The sequence below is a fragment of the Sinocyclocheilus grahami genome, unplaced genomic scaffold, assembly GCF_001515645.1.
Source record: "Sinocyclocheilus grahami isolate Dianchi unplaced genomic scaffold, SAMN03320097.WGS_v1.1 scaffold349.1, whole genome shotgun sequence".
Lineage (NCBI taxonomy): Eukaryota > Metazoa > Chordata > Actinopteri > Cypriniformes > Cyprinidae > Sinocyclocheilus > Sinocyclocheilus grahami.
In genome coordinates this window covers 469683-491571 of record NW_015505528.1, presented here as the reverse complement: position 1 = coordinate 491571, position 21889 = coordinate 469683, and the positions used below count along the sequence as shown (strand labels likewise).

The window sequence follows — 21889 nt, the reverse complement described above, 5'->3', positions numbered from 1 at the left end:
GCATCATATAAGCAATATCTTGTCTTCAGAAGACTTGGATTAAACTGCTTGATTCTTCTAGATTTCTTTATGAACTTTTTGAAGTGTCAAGTTTTGGTGGAATGGACTTTCAATGGAGGGACAGAAATCTCAGGTTTCTTTAAAAAATATCTTCACTTGTGTTTTGAATATGAATGGGTTCATGGGTTTGGAATGACATGAGGGTGAGTAAAGGATGACAAAATATAAATTTTTGGGTGAACTGTCCCTTTAAATCTTATGCTTTCCTGCTTTAACCAAAAACAAACAAAAAAAAAGCTCCAATGATCTCACATAGGTCTCTTCTAGAGGTTCAGAAGAGATACCAGAGATTGAGATTTGCCAAGATACCAAATGAAATGTCTGAGATTTAATAATTAGCATTTCTCATTAAATTCTTCTGAGACTACATGATCTGAGCTGTGCTAGCCATATTTAGAGCTTATATTGTTAGAAATGTTTGCAGTTTTATTTTTATTATAATTTTTAATGTACATTAACACTTTACTTTAGCCACCAATTCTTGCTGTTAACTAGTTGCTTATTAGCATGCATATTACTAGCATATTGGCTGTATTATTAGTACTTATGAAACACATGTGAATGCCTTATTCTGCATATTTTAGATTCCTTAACTCTACCCTATACCTAAACCTACAGTAACACCTACATTATTAACTATTAATAAGCAGCAAATTAGGAGTTTAAGGCAAAAGGCGTAGTTAATAGAGAATTGGTCCATAAAGTGTGATCTATTGTACTATTTTGAAAACATAAATCTTTTTGATATAATAATTAAATTTTTAATAATTTTATTTTTAATCTAATATGATTTTTTTTCTTTTCAGATTTTAAAAACAAAGCCTCATTCTCCGGGCCCGTCATTCGTGCAAACTCTGTTCGTGACAGGATGCGCAAGTTCACCGAACCTGTTACGAGCGCACCTAAAATCAGCCACAGTTCTTCTCATTCTACAAACACAGTGTCTGCTGAGAGGTCCTGGGACACCTCGTCCTGTTCTTCCTCCATCCCAAAGAAAGAGAGGAATGTCACTGAGAACATGTTGGCCCAGCCCAGGCTTCTCTCCAGCCAATCACACACCACAGTGGGCGGCTCACACGGCTGCACTGAAAATGTCAGGCGTGCGTGCAGCGGTTCAGAAGAAGTGCAGACTCCTGAGGGAGAAGCATCTTCAGGGACCCACGACACCCGGGGTGAACCTGAGTCCAACATGAAGACCCTCCTCAGCATTGAGATCAAAGACGGACGAAACCCAACTTCACATTCTTTGTTGCCATCATCCTCTACAGCCGTAAACATGAGCCCTCGAATCATCACATCTGCTGCTCCACAGAGAACAGGTAAGCAAATGAATCAACTGATTCATAAAACAGACACCAATATAAATAATTATATGTTTTGTGGGTGTATTGAAGGATTTGCATGAACTGGGAAATTTTTTTTTTTATACATTTAATGCAATGTATATTGCTTTGGAAAAAAGCCTCTGCCAAATGCATAAATATGTAAATGTACATATCATTTAGCAATATATTCTATGGTTCAAAACTTTGGGGATAGTAGGATTTCTTTAAAAAAAAGAATTGTTTTAATTAATACTTATATTCAGCAAAGATGTATTAAACTGATAAAAAGTGACAGTAAAGACATTTACAACGTTTCAAGAGATTTCTGTTTTAAATTAGTGTTCTTTTGAACTTTTTATTCATCAAAGAATCCTGAAAATATGAAGAAGCAAAGCTGATAATAATCAGAAATGTTTCTTGAGCAGCAAATCTGCATATTAGAATGATTTCCAAAGGATCATGTGACATTCAAGACTGGAGTAATGATAATGAAAATTCAGCTTTGATCACATGAATAAATTACATTTTAACATATATTACAACAGAAAACAGCTATTGTAAATTGTAATAATATTTCACAATATTACAATTTTTACTGTATTTTTGATCAAAAAGAAATGAGACTTTTAAAAACTTTAAAATATATTCACATATAAAACAACTATTTTATGTTATTGTTTTGCTCAGAACATCATATTCAAGCCTCTCACAAAATATTTAGACGCATTGTTTTTTTTTTCTTCCCTGAAATCCATGTTTAAGTGGCTTAACTCCTGAAAAGTATCACCAATATATTTTTATTTGAAGATAAAAGGTGTCTAAAATTAACACTCTGCAAGCATTTTTCAAGTAACATTTAAAGCAATACAGAAATAGTAGTCTGAACATTACTCGAAAAATGCTTGCAGAGTGTTAATTTTAGACACCTTTTATCTTTATGCACATATTTATCTGTAAATCTGCTGCAACATTATTTTGGTGTGCGTGTTACCAGGATACACATGTAAGATGGCAAATGTAAGAATGTAGCATCACCACAAATAAACAATTGACACCGAAATCATCAGTGCCAAATTTTGCAATGCACAAAATAATGAAGTTTATATCAGATAATTGTTTTCAAACTTCTAAAACAATTCTGCTGATCTGCTTTGTCAAGGCATTCAAAAGAGTGTATAAAATATCCAAAACACACAATGCTATTATATTTTTTTATATTTTTATGTCCATTTCTCACTATTGCCTAACTATTAACTACGACTTTTGCCTCAAACCCCTAATTTGCTGTTTATTAATAGTAAGGTAGTTGTTAAGTTTAGGTTTGGGGTTGATTAAGGGATTTAAAATATGGTCAAGCAGAATAAGGCATTAATATGTGCTTTATGAGTACTAATAAACAGCAAAGTCATATGCATGCTAGTCATACCATGCAACTACCATGCTAGTCATATGCATGGTAGTTAATAGTGAGAATTGGTCCTTAAAATAAAGTGTTGCCATATTTTTTGGAAAAAAGGAGGATCTTGCGCTTGGTTCCATTTACATGTAACACAATTTCAAGTCAAAGAGCAAAAAAACTCTTCTTTTATTCTTATAAAGTGCAAAAAGGTTTTTACCATATATTGTTTTGAACATAAAATAAATTCTAAAGCAGGGTTTTCAAACTGGGGTCCGTGACGCAAAGCCAGGGGGTCCGCAAAATAATTTGCTATATCGTATTTTCCAGACTGCAACTCGCGTTTTTTACCTTCTGAAACGTGTTATGATTTATATTCCAAAGTGACTTATATATTGCATTAATGTCAAATAAGCAAAGCATAAACACTTAAAAGCGAGCACTTTTTATAGGTTTATATAGCTAAATATATTTCTCATGTCTGTTTGACAAGTAGACAGTATTGCAGAGTTTTTCTTCATTTTAGGAAGTGGTTCACATAAACCAAGACTGCGAGCGCATTTTGTTTGTTTTCTTTATTTTACAAAAGCACAACATTTCACTGTCAGTTTGAAGGTACACAAATAAAAATAGACCGTTTTGTATGATGTCTTGCTCTTATCTGATGGATATCACATTTTTCCACTGATAAGGAATCCAAAGTGTTCGCGCTGGCGCCTCCCGCGTGCACACAACAAATCAGTTCTAGCATTGCAACTTAACATTACAGCCTCATCATTAGCAAACTAAATGAGACAACTAAACCTACAAAAGGTATTTGGTGACTCAATTTAACTTGTCTGTTGTACAATATGTAGGTTTTGCCGGTCAGCGTGAGCATGCCATAGTGTTTTTCCAAACACTTTTTTGCATATGTGAAGGATACTGTTAGTAGATATTCGGACATGAGAGAAGTACAAAGCCTTCTTTACATAATAAGTAGCCTAATAGTTTAGCAACCAAATGTTAGACTGCGTAACGATTGGATGGAATCATGGAAACGATTCATGCCAAATGAGAGGTTTGCGAGCCCACTATGTGGTTTGTTAGTTTGTTATGGACATAGCCATAGGCGCCGATTTATGTTTCTGCCGGTGGGTGCAAAAATTTTTTATTTTTTTTATAAAACACAATTTCACCGCTGTTTACACAAGTAAATGATAACCGGGCTAAGTTATCATACACATACAACAAATGCTTAACATATTTAAACATTCTCATTACTCAGTAATTCATTATACTGGGTGTTTGTTTCTTCTAGAGTAGGCTATACTCCGTTCAATGGTGCGTTTGATTTATATTGCGAAGTGAAATGCATGCAATTATCAACCAAATAATACACACATTATTTCTATGAGGGTTGCGCTTCACTAAATAAAATTATTTAATAAATACCTGTTTACAAAAAGCACTTATTTGCGCATACAAAGGACAAAGTTTGAGTTACACGTAATATCTGAGGGAGCGCAGAGCCATGATCACTATATATATAATGGAGAGCAAGCCCGCTGTAAGCCGAGAGATTCGTGCTGGCGCCCTCTCGTATTACAATAATGCACTCTCGACATTTGCCATTAAAATAATGCCAAAAACTGCCTCAAATGAACTATAAATATGAGAATAAAGTTGTAAAAGCTGCACTCCATTTCTTATTAGTTAAAATGAATGAAGACTATCTTGTGTTTTTCACGAGCACCCACGGGATCGGCGCCTACATTTAAAATAAATGTTGTTTGTAATGATCGGGAAATATAATAAATTTTTTTGATATACATATATATTCATTTATTTTTGTTCTCTTATGAATGCCACAAAATTTTAAGGATTTGGAGTGAGGGGCAGTAAAATTCATGTTAGTGTTTATAATGTCCCCCCCAACGTTCGTTTTATTTAGACCTATTCAGTATTTAATGTGACTTACACACCGATGCAACTTATGTTTTGTTTTGTTTTTTTTCCCCCTGACCTGGTGCAACCCTCAAATGAACTATAAATACGAGAATAAAGTTGTAAAAGCTGCACTCCATTTCTTATTAGTTAAAATGAACGAAGACTATCTTGTGTTTTTCACGAGCACCCACGGGATCGGCGCCTACATTTAAAATAAATGTTGTTTGTAATGATCGGGAAATATAATAAATTTTTTTGATATACATATATATTCATTTATTTTTGTTCTCTTATGAATGCCACAAAATTTTAAGGATTTGGAGTGAGGGGCAGTAAAATTCATGTTAGTGTTTATAATGTCCCCCCCAACGTTCGTTTTATTTAGACCTATTCAGTATTTAATGTGACTTACACACCGATGCAACTTATGTTTTGTTTTGTTTTTTTTCCCCCTGACCTGGTGCAACTTTCCGGAAAATATGGTAAATTGAATTATATTATGCTGTAGTATTAAAAATTACATATACAATGGGGACCATTTGCACCAATAAAACATTCATATTATGTTCATTCATCCTAACCACATTACACTTTAGCCTTAAACACTGTTACAATTATGAGGGGGTCCTTGGAAAATCCTTTCCCCTGTAAAGGGTTCCTGGCTTCAAAAAGTTTGAAAACCCCTTTTCTAAAGTATCCTAATCCTGAGAAATCATGGTCCCGTGGCCTGTGTCCTAAATTTGAACAAGTTTTTGAGCCCTATTGGTTATTGTTTAATATCTTGTATTGTGTTAAATAACAGTTCTGTCAGCGCTGATAGCCTGTTGATTAACAAACGTACCGTGCAATTGCACCTCTGGTGACTCGAGGTCGAGTCCTGACTCGTGGTCCTTTGCCCGTTATCAACTCTCCACCCCATGCTTTCCTGTCATTCTCTACTATCCTGTCCACTAAAAAGCATTAAAATAGCCACACACAAAAAAACCTAAAACAAAACCAACAACGTATTTCTTACTGATTAGAAGGAAATCAAAATTTGACATTTTCTTTAAATTCCTAGGGCCCATTCCTGTTGATAATCATAGTAGTTGAAAACTACTGTATCTAACTCTTTAGTTTCGTGTTTAAGTTGGAATTTTGTAAGAAAATGGGTATTAGGATTCATTCAGATTGGTTTTGAATGATGATTATAAAAGAATTCCTTATTAATGATGGATTTTTGCCTAAAGTAGTGAGGTCACAAGCCTAGAAAGCTGGAAAGGGGGAAATGGAAAGGTAGTTACTATGCGTTTCACAGATGTTTTTATGGGGAAGGCTGAGTGAGCTGATGGAACAAATTGGAGTGCAAGCTGTGCATATTCTCCGTTTGGCAGCCATGTTGGAAATTTTACCCTAAAATGAAAAAAATCAAGTAAAGTATGAGTAAGCCTATTCAGTGGTTCTGCATATAAACTTTAAAAGAATCTCTTTTCTGGAAACTGTTGTGGTTCCTTTAAGTGGGAGTGGATTTCACGCAGTGCACTTGAATGGTACTTATGAATGTGAAATCACAGTAGTTCACCCAAAAACGAAAATAATCTCATTTTAGATGGTTTGCACCCTTATGTCCCTTGAAACCCATATTGTTTTTCTTTTTCTGTGGAAGGCGAGATTTCCATTCAAAATGAAGAACGACTAGCAAAAATAAAATTTAAATCATATTGTGTGCTTTACTGAAATCTTCTGAAGCCATATGGTAACTTTGTTTAAAGACTACTTATAGAGCACATTATTGCATGACCATGTTCAAGGTCCCTTAACCCTACACAAAACCTAAACACAGCTGCTACAGCAACTACCTTACTTACTGTCAATAAGCAGTAATTAGGAGTTTATTGAGGGAAAACTCTTAGTTAATAGTGAATGTGTTCACTAATCTAAAGTGTTACCAAAAAGACCACATTTTAATTTCTTGGCCTCATCTGAGCAGCATATTTTCCCAAGTTGCAGTAGCATTCTGAAATCTGTTGCTTCCTCAGTCATTTTTGTGGCTTTTTTCTGAAGTGTTCTCGATGACACTGTGAATGTTAAGATTTGACCTTTTCTAAGTACTGTCTAGAATGGTTTATTCTAACTTCCACTTCCTGTCAATTGAACCAGCAGTGCACGATTTCGACTTCCAAACATTTGGATGTTTTGTATCCATTTCTCAATTTATGAACCAGACTTTTGTCTTCATTTTCACATGGATTGAAGCAAATCTCTTTATGCACTGATAGTGGGTCATGTAAGCAATATTAGCTAACTTATGCTGCATAAGTTACTGTAAGTTGTTACCAGACTTATTTGCTAAGAATATTATTTGCATCAAATTTTGTTTAGCATCCTCTAGGTTCTGAAATAATCTAATGAGGTAAAGTACATTTCATTTGTAAAGCATTTAATTCACTGAATTATTCAAAATATACATGACCACATGGTTATTTGATAACACTATATTTGAAGCGTTACTAGCGTTACTTAGGCTACTGTAACAAAGTTCGTAGTTCGGGAAGAAGGAGGCGGGAACCGGCGAATATTCAAACAAAACTTTAATAATAAAATAAACACAAAACAGCGCGACAGCCCCTCGCAGACGACTATCGCGCACAAACAAAACCAACAAAATAAACTCCTCCTTTTATACTTCCGGAGCTCCTCCGTGGGACTCGAGACCAGTGAGTGGCACAGGTGTCGTGCATTAGCATTTACTCCACCTTGCTCTGTTCCCACGACTCTCGGCCCGCCCCTCTCGTCACATACCCCCATCGCCCCTCGCAGGCCGGGGGGTACTCACGAGACTGCGCTCTACGCCCCCCGCCGGGGGAGCCAATCACGGCGGCCGCGGCGTACCTGGGGGTAAGGACAGACAGACGAGGCGAGAGAAAAGGAGACCGAAGGATGAGGAGAGACAGAGACGAGAGAGGGAAAAAAAAATCTTGTTCTGGTTCCCAGACACACTGCCGCTCGGCCCTCCACCAGCTGGGTAAGCTCTTCCGTGATGCCAGGCGGCGGCACTGGACAGCCCTCGGCGGACGGCCCAACACTCCTCCGCCGCCCGGTGGACGGCAACGGCTCCTCCGGGTTCAGGCAGCCGGCAGGAGTCCCCCATTCCCTGCTCCTCCCCATCATGGCGGATGGCAAGCAGGCTCCGGCCTCAGGCGAACGGCGGCGACTCCTCCGCTCCCTCACGGATGGCAGCCGTCCCTCCACAGCCCAGGCGGCCGGCAGCGAATTCGTCCGCCCCCCCGGCAACTCCCTCCAGCCCACTGCCTCGAGCCTCCATGGCGGCAGACTGCTCCAGCAGTGCCTGGTTTTCTCCACACATACCGCTTAGAATTAAGGCCAAAAAGTTCTCATCAGACCAGCACACTCTATATATATATATATATATATATATATATATATATATATATATATATATATATATATATATGCACATTTCTTGTATTTGAAATTGTCATGTGTTTTAATGCATTGTACTTTCTAAAGGTGCAAAAATGCTTAAGTGTTGATTTCTTACAATGCATTATAAGATGTTACAATGCATAATTCATGTATTTAAAATACTTTACATTATAAATAAAGGCTTCAAGTAAAGAGTTAATAGTTATTTTGTAATAGTTACTTGCATTTCCATTAAAAATAGCTTATCTTTATACTGTTCCAGTGTATATAGACCATATATAGCAATGCCATACCGTCACAGTGATATCCATAAAATTACCGTTGTATTTTGGTTAACTGGCATGTGTGCCTAAGGACCCCTGTCATATAATCATAACTCACATGCCAGTTCACCCTCTTTCACCCGCATGATGCATAAACACAATCTCTATTCTCCTCATTTTGTCATATCTCTCTCTGTCTGTCTCTTCTCAGTATCATCAACAGACTGTATTTGTCATAGTGCCACAGCTCTGTCAGATCTTCCTTTTTTGGAAGCGCTTTGCTCATCCTTGCTTCTGAAAGGTCTCGCAGGCAGTGGAAACGTACTTGAAAGCCTCAGGATATTTAATGATATAGACCTGTAGTAAAAGAGTGTTTACCGTCTCACTGAACCACATAAGGACACTGACGTATTGTGTAATCGCTCGCTGATGAAGATACCATAAACAGAGTTGGCTGCTTTATTTAAGAGTCATGTACACTCTCTGATTTCGTCAGCAGTGTGTTCTTGAACAAAGGTTTTTATTTGGGAATTTAATGACGTTTTTATGTCTTTAAACAAACCAGGTCTCTTGGGATAAAACATGAAGGTTTCAATGAATACTATCAAGTTCTCTTGGGGAAACAACATAATTTAATTAATTAGATTGGAGAAAACAAATCAAGACATTCAGAGACTTTTTGTACACTAGTACATTTTAAAGTTTGGATCGTTAAGATTTGTTCGTTTTTGAAAGAAGTCTCTTTATTATCACAAACCTGTATTTATTCAATCAAAAATTAAGTAAAAACAGTAATATTGTGAAGTAATATTGCAATTTAATAGAACTGTTTTATTTTTCAATATATTGCAAAATATAATTTATTGCTGTGATCATTATTTCAGTGTAACATGATCCTTCAGAAATCATTCTGATATGCGGATCAAGTAACATTTCTGATTATTATCAATGTTGAAAACGGTTGTGCTGCTTCATATTTTGGTAGAAACCATTTTATTGAATAGAAAGTTCAAAAGAACAACATTTATTTAAAAATATAAATCTTTTGTAACATTATAAATGTCTTACTGTCATTTTAGATCAATTTAATGCATCCTTGCTGAATAAAAGAAACCGAAAAAGAAAAAAGTCTGACCGACCTCAAAGTTTTGAATGGTAGTGTCTTCAATATCTGTAATCATCTGTAAATGAAACTTGAAAGACTGGATCCCATATATATATATATATTTTTCGGTTAACATTTATTTTATTTTAAGTAACAAAAACCATATTTTTATGGTTTTAGTTTTAGTTAACTATAATAACTGTGGCCAGTACACACCAATGTGGCAAGGAGTGCGTTTGTACTCCATGCTGAACAGCCAGAGAGCACGGAGGGTGCTGAACAGTGTTTACATTAGCAGTAATGTGACCATGCTAATTTATGAGCTCTATGTGGTGCCATTGTGGCAGCTTACATAACAGACTAAAGACTCCACTTCACTCTCATCCACTCCAACTGAAGCTCTATTTAACATCTGAACAGTGCTGTGTAAATATTTCTTAGGGCAGTATGATATTTTCAAACGTACACCATCATTAGACGTTCTTAAGAAGCTCAGTCTCATTTAAATCTTGTTAGTGTCTTAAATGTTCTCATTTTGCTGTTTTTCTATGTTCTCTCAGAGCTGACGCTTGGTTTAAGAGCAATGCCGTTCAAAGTGACCAACTCAAGTCTCTCATCAGGATCCTCTGTTAAGGTATTTAACATACACAAAACAAAACTATATTTGCATGCAGATTAAGTCTCTACTCAATGTTTCTCTTCATTTCCCCCCGGATGTCCACTTGTTATATTAGTCAGTTTTTTTTTGTACCATAAACCATAATAATTCAATTGCTTCTGATAATGGTCCATCCTCTCTCTGACCCTTATAATCAAACAGATCGTTTTTTTTTTGCTCCTGTGCCTTTAAGGCCTTCACATAAACGACATCTTAGCACGTTAAATGAGTGACAGCACTTTGCTTTGTTAGAGATGCTCCCCTCTTAACAACACTGTCTCAGCGTCAACTTTGACACTTTAAATGGTCTGTAAACAATTCACAAAAGCTTCAGAAAGGAAGTGCCTCTACAGGACTGCCCATAAATAAGCATCTTTATGAAAAACTAAGCTTATAATAAATGCAGACATGGCAACACAAAAAGAAATGCACACTTTTTAAAAACAGCAACTTTTATGACCATGAACGACATGGGGCAGTCTGGCCTAGTGGTTAGAGATGTTGGACTTGTAACCCGAAGTTTGCAGGTTCGATTCTCAGTACCAGCAGGAATTGTATTTATGAAAACAATGCAGATTGGATTTAGAAAGTATTCAGACATTTTTTTTTTTTTTTTTCACGCTTTCATGCAGTCTTGTGCCAAAAAGTTTTTAAACTACTTTTTTCCACATCAATCTACACTGTATACCCAGTAATGACAAAGCAAAAAAAACAAACAAACAGATTTGAAACTGAAGTATCAAATTCCGTAATACAGTACTTAGTTGAAGCACCTTTACAGCCGGCGATTACAGCTTTAAGTGTTTTGTGTCTGATGCAACAAACTTTGCACTCTAGATTTGGGAATATTCTGCCTCTCCTTTTTGCCGATCCTCTCAAGCTCTGTCAGGTCGGATGAGGACCAGTGGTGGACAGTTGTATTCAGGTTTCTCCAGAGATGTTTGATTGGTTACTTCAATGTGTAGATATATTTCAAAGATAATCCAGAGAAATTAGATGCACCTGAGCTAAATTTCAAATGTTTTAGTAAAGGCTCTGAATGCTTATGTCAGTGTGATAATCAAGTGTGAAATTTGCTGTAATCACAAATCAGTTTGTCATAATGGGTTATGGAATGTAAAAAAAAACAACAATTAAAAGCAAATGGTTGCAACATAACAAAAATAAAAAAACTGAAAGTCTGAATACTTTCTGAATCCACTGTACCTTAAAAGAATATACTTAACTCCTGAGTATTTATGAAAACAATGCAGATTGGATTTAGAAAGTATTCAGACTTTTTTTTTTTTTTTACGCTTTCTTGCAGTCTTGTGCCAAAAAGTTTTTAAACTACTTTTTTCCACATCAATCTACACTCTATACCCAGTAATGACAAAGCAAAAAAAACAAACAAACAGATTTGTAATAACTTGGCAAATATTAAAAAATAAAACTGAAGTATCAAATTCCGTAATACAGTACTTAGTTGAAGCACCTTTACAGCCGGCGATTACAGCTTTAAGTGTTTTGTGTCTGATGCAACAAACTTTGCACTCTAGATTTGGGAATATTCTGCCTCTCCTTTTTGCCGATCCTCTCAAACTCTGTCAGATCGGATGAGGACCAGTGGTGGACAGTTGTATTCAGGTTTCTCCAGAGATGTTTGATTGGTTACTTCAATGTGTAGATATATTTCAAAGATAATCCAGAGAAGTTAGATGCACCTGAGCTAAATTTCAAATGTTTTAGTAAAGGCTCTGAATGCTTATGTCAGTGTGATAATCAAGTGTGAAATTTGCTGTAATCACAAATCAGTTTGTCATAATGGGTTATGGAATGTAAAAAAAACAACAATTAAAAGCACTTTAGCAAATGGTTGCAACATAACAAAAATAAAAAAACTGAAAGTCTGAATACTTTCTGAATCCACTGTACTTTAAAAGAATATACTTAACTGTGAACCGAATGTAATGGTTTTGGATATTTAATTTCATGTTATTTTCGATTAATTGCAATTTGGTGATTAAGTCTTACACTTAAGTTGGGCTTAATCACATCTTTACATGTAAATTTATAATTGTGTCTATTGACTTTGAAATATGGTTAAAGTGTACTGCTGAATGTACTGACAAGCATTTGTTGTAAACTAAATTAGATTTTAATTCTATTGGAACTTTAATGCCTTGTATTTAAATATATTTGTAATAAAGCTGTCATTTAGTACATTTTAACATCTTTAAATGTGTTATCAAATAAATTAAAGATTAAAATCATGCTTTAGTATGTTAGTCAACACATCCAAGAATTTTTTTAAAGCATGATTAAAGATAATTGAAACAATTTAAAATGTACTTTAAAGTAAAACTCTTCATTTGACATTGTTACAAAGTGTACTTTTTGTAAGTATACCTAATGCCGAGTTCACACTCCACGATTTTCAAGTCATCAGATCACCGTTGTTTTCACACTGCACGACTATCTGGGGTAGTATTCAGTTGCTGCTGCATTCACATTGCACGATGGATCGGCGACAGGTTACACACTTCATGACTTTACAATAGGAAGAATCGCCGACAACTCTGTCTGGTCCGCAAACTATGTTTCATATAACTCCTCTGCGAACTTCCCGCTGCCCTGTAGGTCATCGCCGATGTGTTTTTCAGTCAGAACTCATTAAACACAGCAAGATTTTGAATCGCTGACAGGTCCAGATATTTACCATGCCAAATATTTCTTGGGCGTCGGCAATTCTTTCAGATCGCGGCTTTGATAATTCACACTGCGTGATTGTCACTCTCGTAAATGAGCACCGATTTGCCTCCAAATATGAGCATTTGTCGGCGATTTCGCAAAACCTGCCGGCGAGTGAAAATCGGGGTTAAAATCATGCAGTGTGAACTTGGCATAAGTGTGTTGAGAAACGCGAAAGTGTCTCTTTAAGTACACTTAAGTGGTCTTTTTTTAATTAGTATTGTTATCTGCAAGCCCAATTTGAAGTATTTTAAGTTTTAGTTTACTTCAAAACCTTTAATAAGTACACTACAAGAGCACATTGAATACAATTAAACACACTTTTTCACAAGGCAGGAAAAGCTGCTCCTATGTGCATAATTGAAGTAAATCATTTGAAATATAGCGAAACATCACAACAGGTACATAAGTAAACGTGTCTTTTGCTGGTAATTCCTGTTGCGTCTGTAACTCATGTGGGGCAGTGTAGTAATCTCGTTAAAGGATAAGTACTGATGCTTCATTAGCAGGTTGACAAGGCTATTTTGCACAAATGAAGGATTAATATCTCAGTGTGAGAGCAACAGAAGAAAGAAAAAGCCTTGAGAGAGAACACACACAGCAGGAATCATGATTTGAAGGCAAACTTGTATACGGCAGTCTGGGTCAGAGGTAAAAATGAGTAGCATTTGAGGAGTAGATAGTGATTGCTGTGTTGTGTACTAGCAAACATGAACCGCTGGAGTTAATGCATACTCTGTAGAGGTTTGGTTGAGCTTTATTATAAATACAGTGATAACTGCAATGACAGACAAACGTCTGACAGCTGATCATAACAGATGCATTTGTGTGGTCATAAAAAAATGGATGTTGTTTGCCCATTGCTTCTCTCTTCTTTTGCAAGCAATTTCCTGGATGGTGATTTGAAGTACAGATTGTACTAGATGTAGGTCAAAGTGTTTAGCACTGATGGGATGGTAATTAGAAGCAGGGTTTGGAGAGACTTGATGAGAAAACCACAAGGGGTGGTGTGGGAAATAATCTACAGCTCTTCCGACCACAAATGACTCAAGTTTCCAGTGTGAAAGCAAAAATGCTGCTCAAGGTGACAAAATCACAGCTGATCAATATGTGAAGGGGATCAATGGTTTGAATGAAAATGGATTTTGGTTCAATGATATTTCATGGTATGAGAAATTCAATGCAGCACGACTTTTCTTTTTTCAATAGCTGTCCCTGTTTAGGACAGTGTAAGAGACAGTTGTCCTAATGATTTTTTTTTTTTTTTTTTACAATATAATTTTTTTAATTCTTATTTAGTATATTTATATTCTCTGTATTTTATGTGTATTTATTTTTTTGTTTTTACCTTGGCTGTGTGAAAATATCTAATACGTCAATATATTTTATTGAACTTATTTCTCAAAATGTATGTATAACATTGTTCTGAATGGAAAAAAATGAATGTCTAAATGTTTAATGCAGCAGCAAAAATCTAATATTTATGGCATGTTTTATGGCACAGGTTTTAAAAAAAATATTTAACCATTTATTTATATGCTGTATATATATATATATATATACATGGATTTTATACATTTATATGTCTAGTGCCAGTGAACATACACATTTAAATACTTTGTGTCCAGAGTAATCTGTGCTATTCAGAAAGCTTCTAACTACCGTCACTGACTATTTCTGGACATCCACCACACAATGCAAACCGGTACTTTTCACTACTCTTTCCTAGAAAGAAGTAGTAGCTTTTTAATTTCATACATGGATGCCTATAGAATGATTTTCCAAGCCAAACAGACATTTTGAAACTTTTCCTGGCAAAGTACTGCTTGTCTGTTTCTTCCGGCTATATGTACCTTACGTTCTTCACAGGGTTTGTTTTGTGGCCACTCTTTTACAGCTTGCGGTGGTATATTTAGATGCTCTGTTTGAACTATGCCGGATATTTTTAGTTGCATGACTGTCAGTAAGTCCGAGGGTCAGGCATTGTTGCTCGAATGAGACCGGACTGATTGGAATAGCTGTCTGAGCCTCAAATATACACTGACGCAGTCATGCTATTGAATGATCTGTCATCTGGGTCAAAAAGTTCAGAGGTGGTTTTTGCTACTCAAAGTTTCCTGATGACAGCTAAAGTGCTTTTTAGTGATACACCTGTCAAATCAATACTATGTCAAATCAAGGCCAAAAATCTGAAACGTGTCACAGGACAGTAGTGGTTTCAATGAATTGCTTGTACAGAGCTTTATAGTGGAATATTTATTTGCATATTTTTGCATAAATTTGCATCAATGCATTGTTTTTTAAATAGTTATTTAGTTTAGGGCCATTCACACACATCACGTTTCTCCATTCCAGTGCACTACTTTTCCATTGTTTATCTATGAAAACTTGTATGACCATTGCGCTTGTGTTTTGCATCTTCTCACAGGTGACATACACCAGATTTAATCTAGTCCACTTAAATCCCATCGCTTTCATACAATCCATTGCAAAATCACATTCAGATCTGCTTCCATTCAATTAACAACCAATGGATAGCACCAAGTCCCTGTCCATTTTTTTCTCGATAATCCAGTCTTGAATGTAAGTCATATGTCAATATGAAAAAAGACCTGCCAGTACTTCAGTTTCACTGCAAACTAGGGCTGCTCCCTAACAGTCGACTAATCGTTAGTCGACCAGAAGAGCCTTGGTCGACCAAATTTTTATTATTTGCTTAGTCGCAGAAAACCCCCCCCCCCCACATTGGCGAAGTCAAGTAGATCGTTAACGGCTGGTCTATGGTAATACAGTACATCGGGCAGGACATCCAAACGCTCGCCTATCATTCATCCACCACAAATATGGCTTATCATCTGAAATTTGTAAGTATTAGCAACTTTATATGGCTGCTCAATTTAATGTTAACCTAGAGAAATATCTGCTATTCAAGTGTCTGTGCACGCGCTCACTGCAGGACAGATGGAGGCGCCTGTGCGCTCATTTGCTCTTAAAATACTCTTTAAGTAATTTCGTAATTTTTGGTCATACAGATAAGAGTAATACATCTTTCAAATCTGTAAAGACTCTACGTTTATTTGTTTGCACTCATAATAACAACAAAACGCGCTTTTGTAAAATAAAGAAGGCAAACAGGATGCGCTTTCTGCCGTCTCGGTCTGTGAACTTGAGCGCGAAACGTCGTGTATATCTTTGCCTTACAGATATTAAAATTATATCTACAGAGAGTGAAATGTCTACTTTCAAATGAACCAATTCAAATAGAAAACAAATATTCTCAGATTATGTAATCCGTATAAAACATGCATACAGGCGCATCCACTACTGCGGAGATGACTAGTCAGTGTCGCCGACTTCATCTCGACCAGAAAAATCCTTAGTTGAGGGCAGCCCTACTGCAAACTTTAGCTCAATAAAGAATAACACTAACGATACCAAGGTCATGGGTTCCTAAGTAACGTGTACTGAGAAAAGTATAGCTTGAATTCCTTATACAGAGTCACTTTTTTATTGAAGTGTCTACAAAGACATCAAGCATAACTGTAGGAAAACCATCATATGAGTTTAAAGTGCATCTTTAAGTTACATCTTAGCCTAGTTTTGACGTAAAGAGGCACTAAATGTTTTTGTGTTGCACCATTAAAATTAGTTGAATCATATCTCTATGTATACCATAAATATTTAGGGAAGCCTGTGAGCAGGAGTAACATTTGGAATAAAACAGCAGATTGACTGAATTGCATCAGTAAGCTCTTGTTTTACCTGACAGTGTTTTAGACATGTATGATAATGTTGACATTTACAGTGGTTTACCATTTAATTGAGAGGACATTATGAGAATAAATTACTTTGTTAGCAGATCTTCAACACAATCCTGACTCAAACAGCACATCTGTGTGTTGTGAGTGCCAAAAATAATCAGTCGTAATAAATAATGCCATTTCTTAGGTTTTTTTTTTTATCAGTATTTGGTAACAAGGGACTAATTCTTACTTATTGCTTATTACCATGCATATGACTAGCATATTGGCTGTTTATTAGTACTTCTAAAGCACATATTAATGCCTTATTCTGCATGACCGTATTTTAGATCCCTTAATCCACCTCATACCTTAACAACTACCTTACTAACTATTAATAAGCAGCAAATTAGGAGTTTATTGAGGCAAAAGTCATAGTTAATAGTGAGAATTGCTCCCTAAAATAAAGTGTGATCCAGTTTATTTATTCATCCTGAATCATTGAGGTTAAATGTCATATTACATAACCAAGTGTTAGTTTTAGGAGCACTTAAGACCTGCTAGCTGCATTCTGCCTTAAGAACAAATGGTGCAACCAAATAAAGTACAGTAACAAACTAGCTAGTATTTACTATATGTGTAGTGTGGACTTTACAGTTAAAGTAAGAACTTACAAATGGCTGGTGCAACCCTACCCTACTGATGTAGTACATCTAGGGTTTAAGATCGATCAGACATCCTTGAAAAAAAAACAAAAAAAACATTTGTGCCTTCATTGCCTTGGATTTGCACTATGTACATGTGGGCACATTGTTCACCGCTGCTCTGCAGACTTTGTTCTCTGCTAGTGAAAGGTGTGAAGGACAAGAGCTCTAAAAAAAAAAAAAGAGAGAGCCGGGGGCTTATGGGCGATTGCCCACTAGAATAATGGCCACTGTTGATTAAATAGATGACTGTGGCACCTGAGTTAGCGGGGGCTCTGGGGCCTCCAGCTGCCATGGCGACAGAATTCCAAGGCTAACGTGTTGGACAGCTGATGGGGGTCTTGAGTGAGGTATAAAGGGCTGGGGTTTGTCTCAACTGGGAGTCGAAGTTAGACATATTTTGTGTCATCTATACCTATTGCAAGGTGATTTGCTCTGATTGTTCTTATAAACTTTAATTGTTGGAGCTTTTGATGATTATTTGGCACCTGTTGATTAGTTACTAGAGAACCAGCCAAACAGACTATGCTTGGTGTCAGTTCGGACTCCACGCCAGACCTAGGCAACCAAGTCAGTCTCCAGGACAATCTGGATCAAGATTGTGCCGAGTCGGGCCTAGAGGCTGTGATCGGAGACCTTCTGTTACAGACCGTTTCAGACGATGAAGACGAAAAAGCAACCGATGAACTGTTTTATGAGCTGGAACTCAATCTTCAGCGAGCCGTGCAAGATGTAAATTGCGATTTGAAGGTTTTCGGCAAAAGTATAGAGGCCCGTTTGGAGGAAGCGACAGCCCAGGTTGCGCCTGTTGTCAAGACAATTGCTGCCTTACAACAGGAGAACTTAAGTTTAAAGATCCAGCAGGAGAAGCTTGTAAGGCAAGTAATGGCGCTTTGTGACACCCTTGGACTGCCTGAACCAAAACTGACACAAGAGCAAAACGTGGATCCAGCAAACAGCAATCCCTCTGATGGGGAAGTAAACCCAGTGCTACACCCTCCAACCTTTGCTGCCGTTTGCCATGCATCATCTGTGTTATCTTCACCCGGCAGTGTCTCAAGGAAAACTAGCATGGTAGTATAAGTGTGGCTTTTTTCCAGACATTTAGCAGAATGTAAACATTAGTAGTTTTGCTAAGGCAAAGAATCACTGTTGAAATGTAAAGTGAGCTAAAAACAGACTTGCATTGGGATCTGAGCCATATCTTTTGATAAATTGAAACAAGTAGTATTTTGCATATATGCTTATAGAAAATTGTCTCACAGAACAGTAGCATGGTAGTATGCATGACAATTTTCCAGTGGTGTAAAATATTTGAGTAACTTGAGTGCTTATGTCCTTTTGGCTACTTTGTAGTTTTAATGCATTTCAAAGATATTAGCAACTTTTAGTCTCTACTTGACTAAAGTTTTGAATATGTACCCTTTACTCCATTACATTTGTCATGAGTAATGCAAATAATGCAACTTACTAGTTATATTTTTCATGGCACCTAACTTTTTCTGCAGCAGTTTATTTCTGCTACAAAAAAAGTGATATCGCCATCTACCCATCTACAGGCCGTTGAAGGTACTACATCTTGTGTGATTTGACCTAACTTGTCAACAGCACTACTTTACGCTAATGAAAGTGCGAATGTTTCAACAATATCTCATAAATACCACTGTGTATTGTGCACGTTTTTTTGACAGACAAAATGTTGGCTTTTGAAAATCGTGCCTTTTTTATAACCAGAAAAGAAGTGGTTTTGATGCACAAAGATGTTTTTATTGTCTCTTATATAAAAAAATTAACCCATGAAAATGCAGACCCTGTTGTAAATAAGAGTGAAAATTCACTTATTAAAACTTGTTGTTTGTTCACTTTTTTGTTGTTGTTCCATTATTACCCCTTAGCAGATTTTGTGACACCCTCGTATTAGATAATGACATGGCTGAGACCTTTTTGAAAGTTATTGGTTGAATTGTGCCCTTTTTGAGTGCTTGAGATTAACTGAGACGTCAGTGTTTGTAGATGTTCAAGAGGCTGTTTATTGCAATTCAGTTTTATTTTGATTTTTGAAAATAAATAATCATGTGATTGCTCTCCTCACAAATGAACTGTGGCTTGTTTTTCGCTGGCATTTCTTAGATGTTGAGGATTAGTGTGTTTTTGAGCCTACATTTAGTACAAGTAAAATACTTCACTACTTTTATAATCAGATACTCTATGACTTCTACTCAAGTTGTATTGGAATTGGTGACTTGTAATGGAGTCATTTTTGTTGTAAGGTATCTGTACTTTTACTCGAGTGTGGTTTTCAGGTACTCCAGACATTTGTCTGATTGTAAACATTAATAGTTTTGCTAAGGTGAAGAATCACTTTTGCGTAGGGCTGGGAATCGATTCCGAGGCGTTGGGAATCGAGAGTCGATTCCAAAGGTTGGAATCGATTCCATCAAGGGGAATCGACTCCTCATTCAGAGCCTTTTTCAGTTCAACAAAGCTTATCTATATGGGTGCCTCTCAAACGGAAGGCTGCATCCTACGAAGGCTGCACACATTTAAATTCACGAAAATAAACAAAGAAAACGAGTCGATACTGAGATCATCTGAATTTTAGGATGCCGTCTTCCATTTGAGAAGTACCATTCACCTCCCTCATGCTCGCTAAAAGCCGTAATTACGAGGGTTGTGAGATAAAAGATTATTTTCATTTTTATATTTTTATTACCATTCACCTCCCTCATGCTCGCTAAAAGTGATTAGAAGTCTGATTCGTTTCAGTGAGATTCACATCAATTCCAGAACCAGGAATCGGACTAGATTCCAAAAATTTCGGAATCGAACAGCCCTACTTTTGCGATAAAGTGAGCTAAATGGGATATGAGCAATATGTAGGGACCACTTGGTTTGGGTCTTTTAATTTGGGCCTGTTTATTTACTACTCAGAACACCCAAGCAAACTAATAGCAATCCCTTGGCCATCAATAACATCTAACATTGTGGTTTGCAAAAAAATATTTCTTCACGTCGGTGAACTGTGACTCAGAAAGATGGATATTGTAAGCTTTTGCCAATTGAATCAAGTAGTATTTTGCATACTTATGCTTACCAATGCGGGAAAATAGTTTTTCCTTCATGAATCTGCTGTCATCATTTAGATGGCTTTCGTTTTAAAAGCATAATTTTCCACTATGTATTATTATTATTAGTCATCTGCACTTGTGGTGAATAACATGGACTGGAAAATCTGCCAAGAAAACCATCTAAATATAGGGGTTCAAGTTAAAGATTTTCTTTCATTGAAGCTTGTGCCATACTTATTTCTTCACAAATAAAACATACTGTAAACTTACCATGAAAGATCCCAGCTGGTATGAATAATTAATTTTAATTTATGCTTCAAATAGATTTTATGGCTTTGCGCAGTACATTTGAAAACAAAATGAATCATATGGCTCATTTATGTCTGATTAATTGAAAGTCTTAGTGTCCGAGTTTGCTTCCAGGGAGAGATTTGATTCAGTCAGATCAGATTTTCCAGGGATCTCTTGATCTAGGGCAAGTTACGCTCTAGATACAGTACAAGTAGTTCAGTGAGCAGGAAAGTTGGTGGTAATTAAATTTTTTAAATAAAGTGAATATTAGAGTTTTAGATTGAAAACTAATGTTTGTGTAGCTCTTAAAATGCTTTAGTTGGTTAAAAGTGGGCTAAAATTTCCTAGTGTGAAGCAAAGCCTTGTTAAACTGGGATTAGTAAACTGGAAAAAGATGGTAACTCATTGTGGCACAAGATTTGCAGTGGGTATTTGGGTCTATTTCTGCACAAGTCTGTTGCAATTCCTTGTATGTGGTTAGTGATGTAAATAATTGTGATTGAATGCAAAGACTCTCATTTTAGGAATAGCACTTTTGCATTACATACCAATGATTTTCAATAGGGATGCCAAAGTTAACACATTACCTTATGAGATTAATTAAATATGTCTAATGCTGTTAAATTAATTTAACACCCCTAATGCATTTACCTGATTTGACGTAACAATTGCTTCATTGCAGGGTTTGACAGTGCTAGCGCTTCACTTGCATTTGTGATTTAAAAATAGATGTGTGTGAACTGTAAAATGTATTTAGGAGCACGTATTCAAATAAAACAATTCCCTGCAGGTATTTAAATCATACATTTAAGAGGTCTTAAAGGGATAGTTCACCCAAAAATGAAAATTCTTTAATTAATTACTTGCCCTCATGTCGTTCCAAACCCTTAAGACCTTCGTTCATCTTCGGAACACAAATTAAGCTATTTTTGATTAAATCCGAGAGCTCTCAGACCCTCCATAGACAGCAACACAGCTGCAATGTTCCCAGGTCCAGAAATGTAGTAAGGACATCGGTAAAATAATTCAGGTGACATCAGTGTAATTTTATGAAGCTACAAGAATACTTTTTGTGCACAAAGAAAACAAAAAGAATGGCTTTATTCAACAATTCTTCTCCTCCTCATCCCGTCTGCAGCGGTGCTATGCGCATGTGTTGTTTACATGAACTGGAAGCAAGCGCATGCATCCTGA

At 36.4% G+C, this 21889-nt stretch overlaps 1 protein-coding gene across 3 annotated transcripts in view; it reads left to right on the top strand.

Moving 5' to 3' along the window:
* The window catches only part of smtnb (smoothelin b), a 107914-nt gene that overhangs the window by 42267 nt on the left and 43758 nt on the right, over nt 1–21889 (top strand). For all 3 annotated transcript variants that reach the window (XM_016229234.1, XM_016229235.1, XM_016229233.1), the window contains exons 9-10: nt 867–1379; nt 10065–10138. In XM_016229234.1, the coding sequence (XP_016084720.1) occupies nt 867–1379; nt 10065–10138 (587 nt within the window). The remainder of the gene's footprint in view (nt 1–866; nt 1380–10064; nt 10139–21889) is intronic.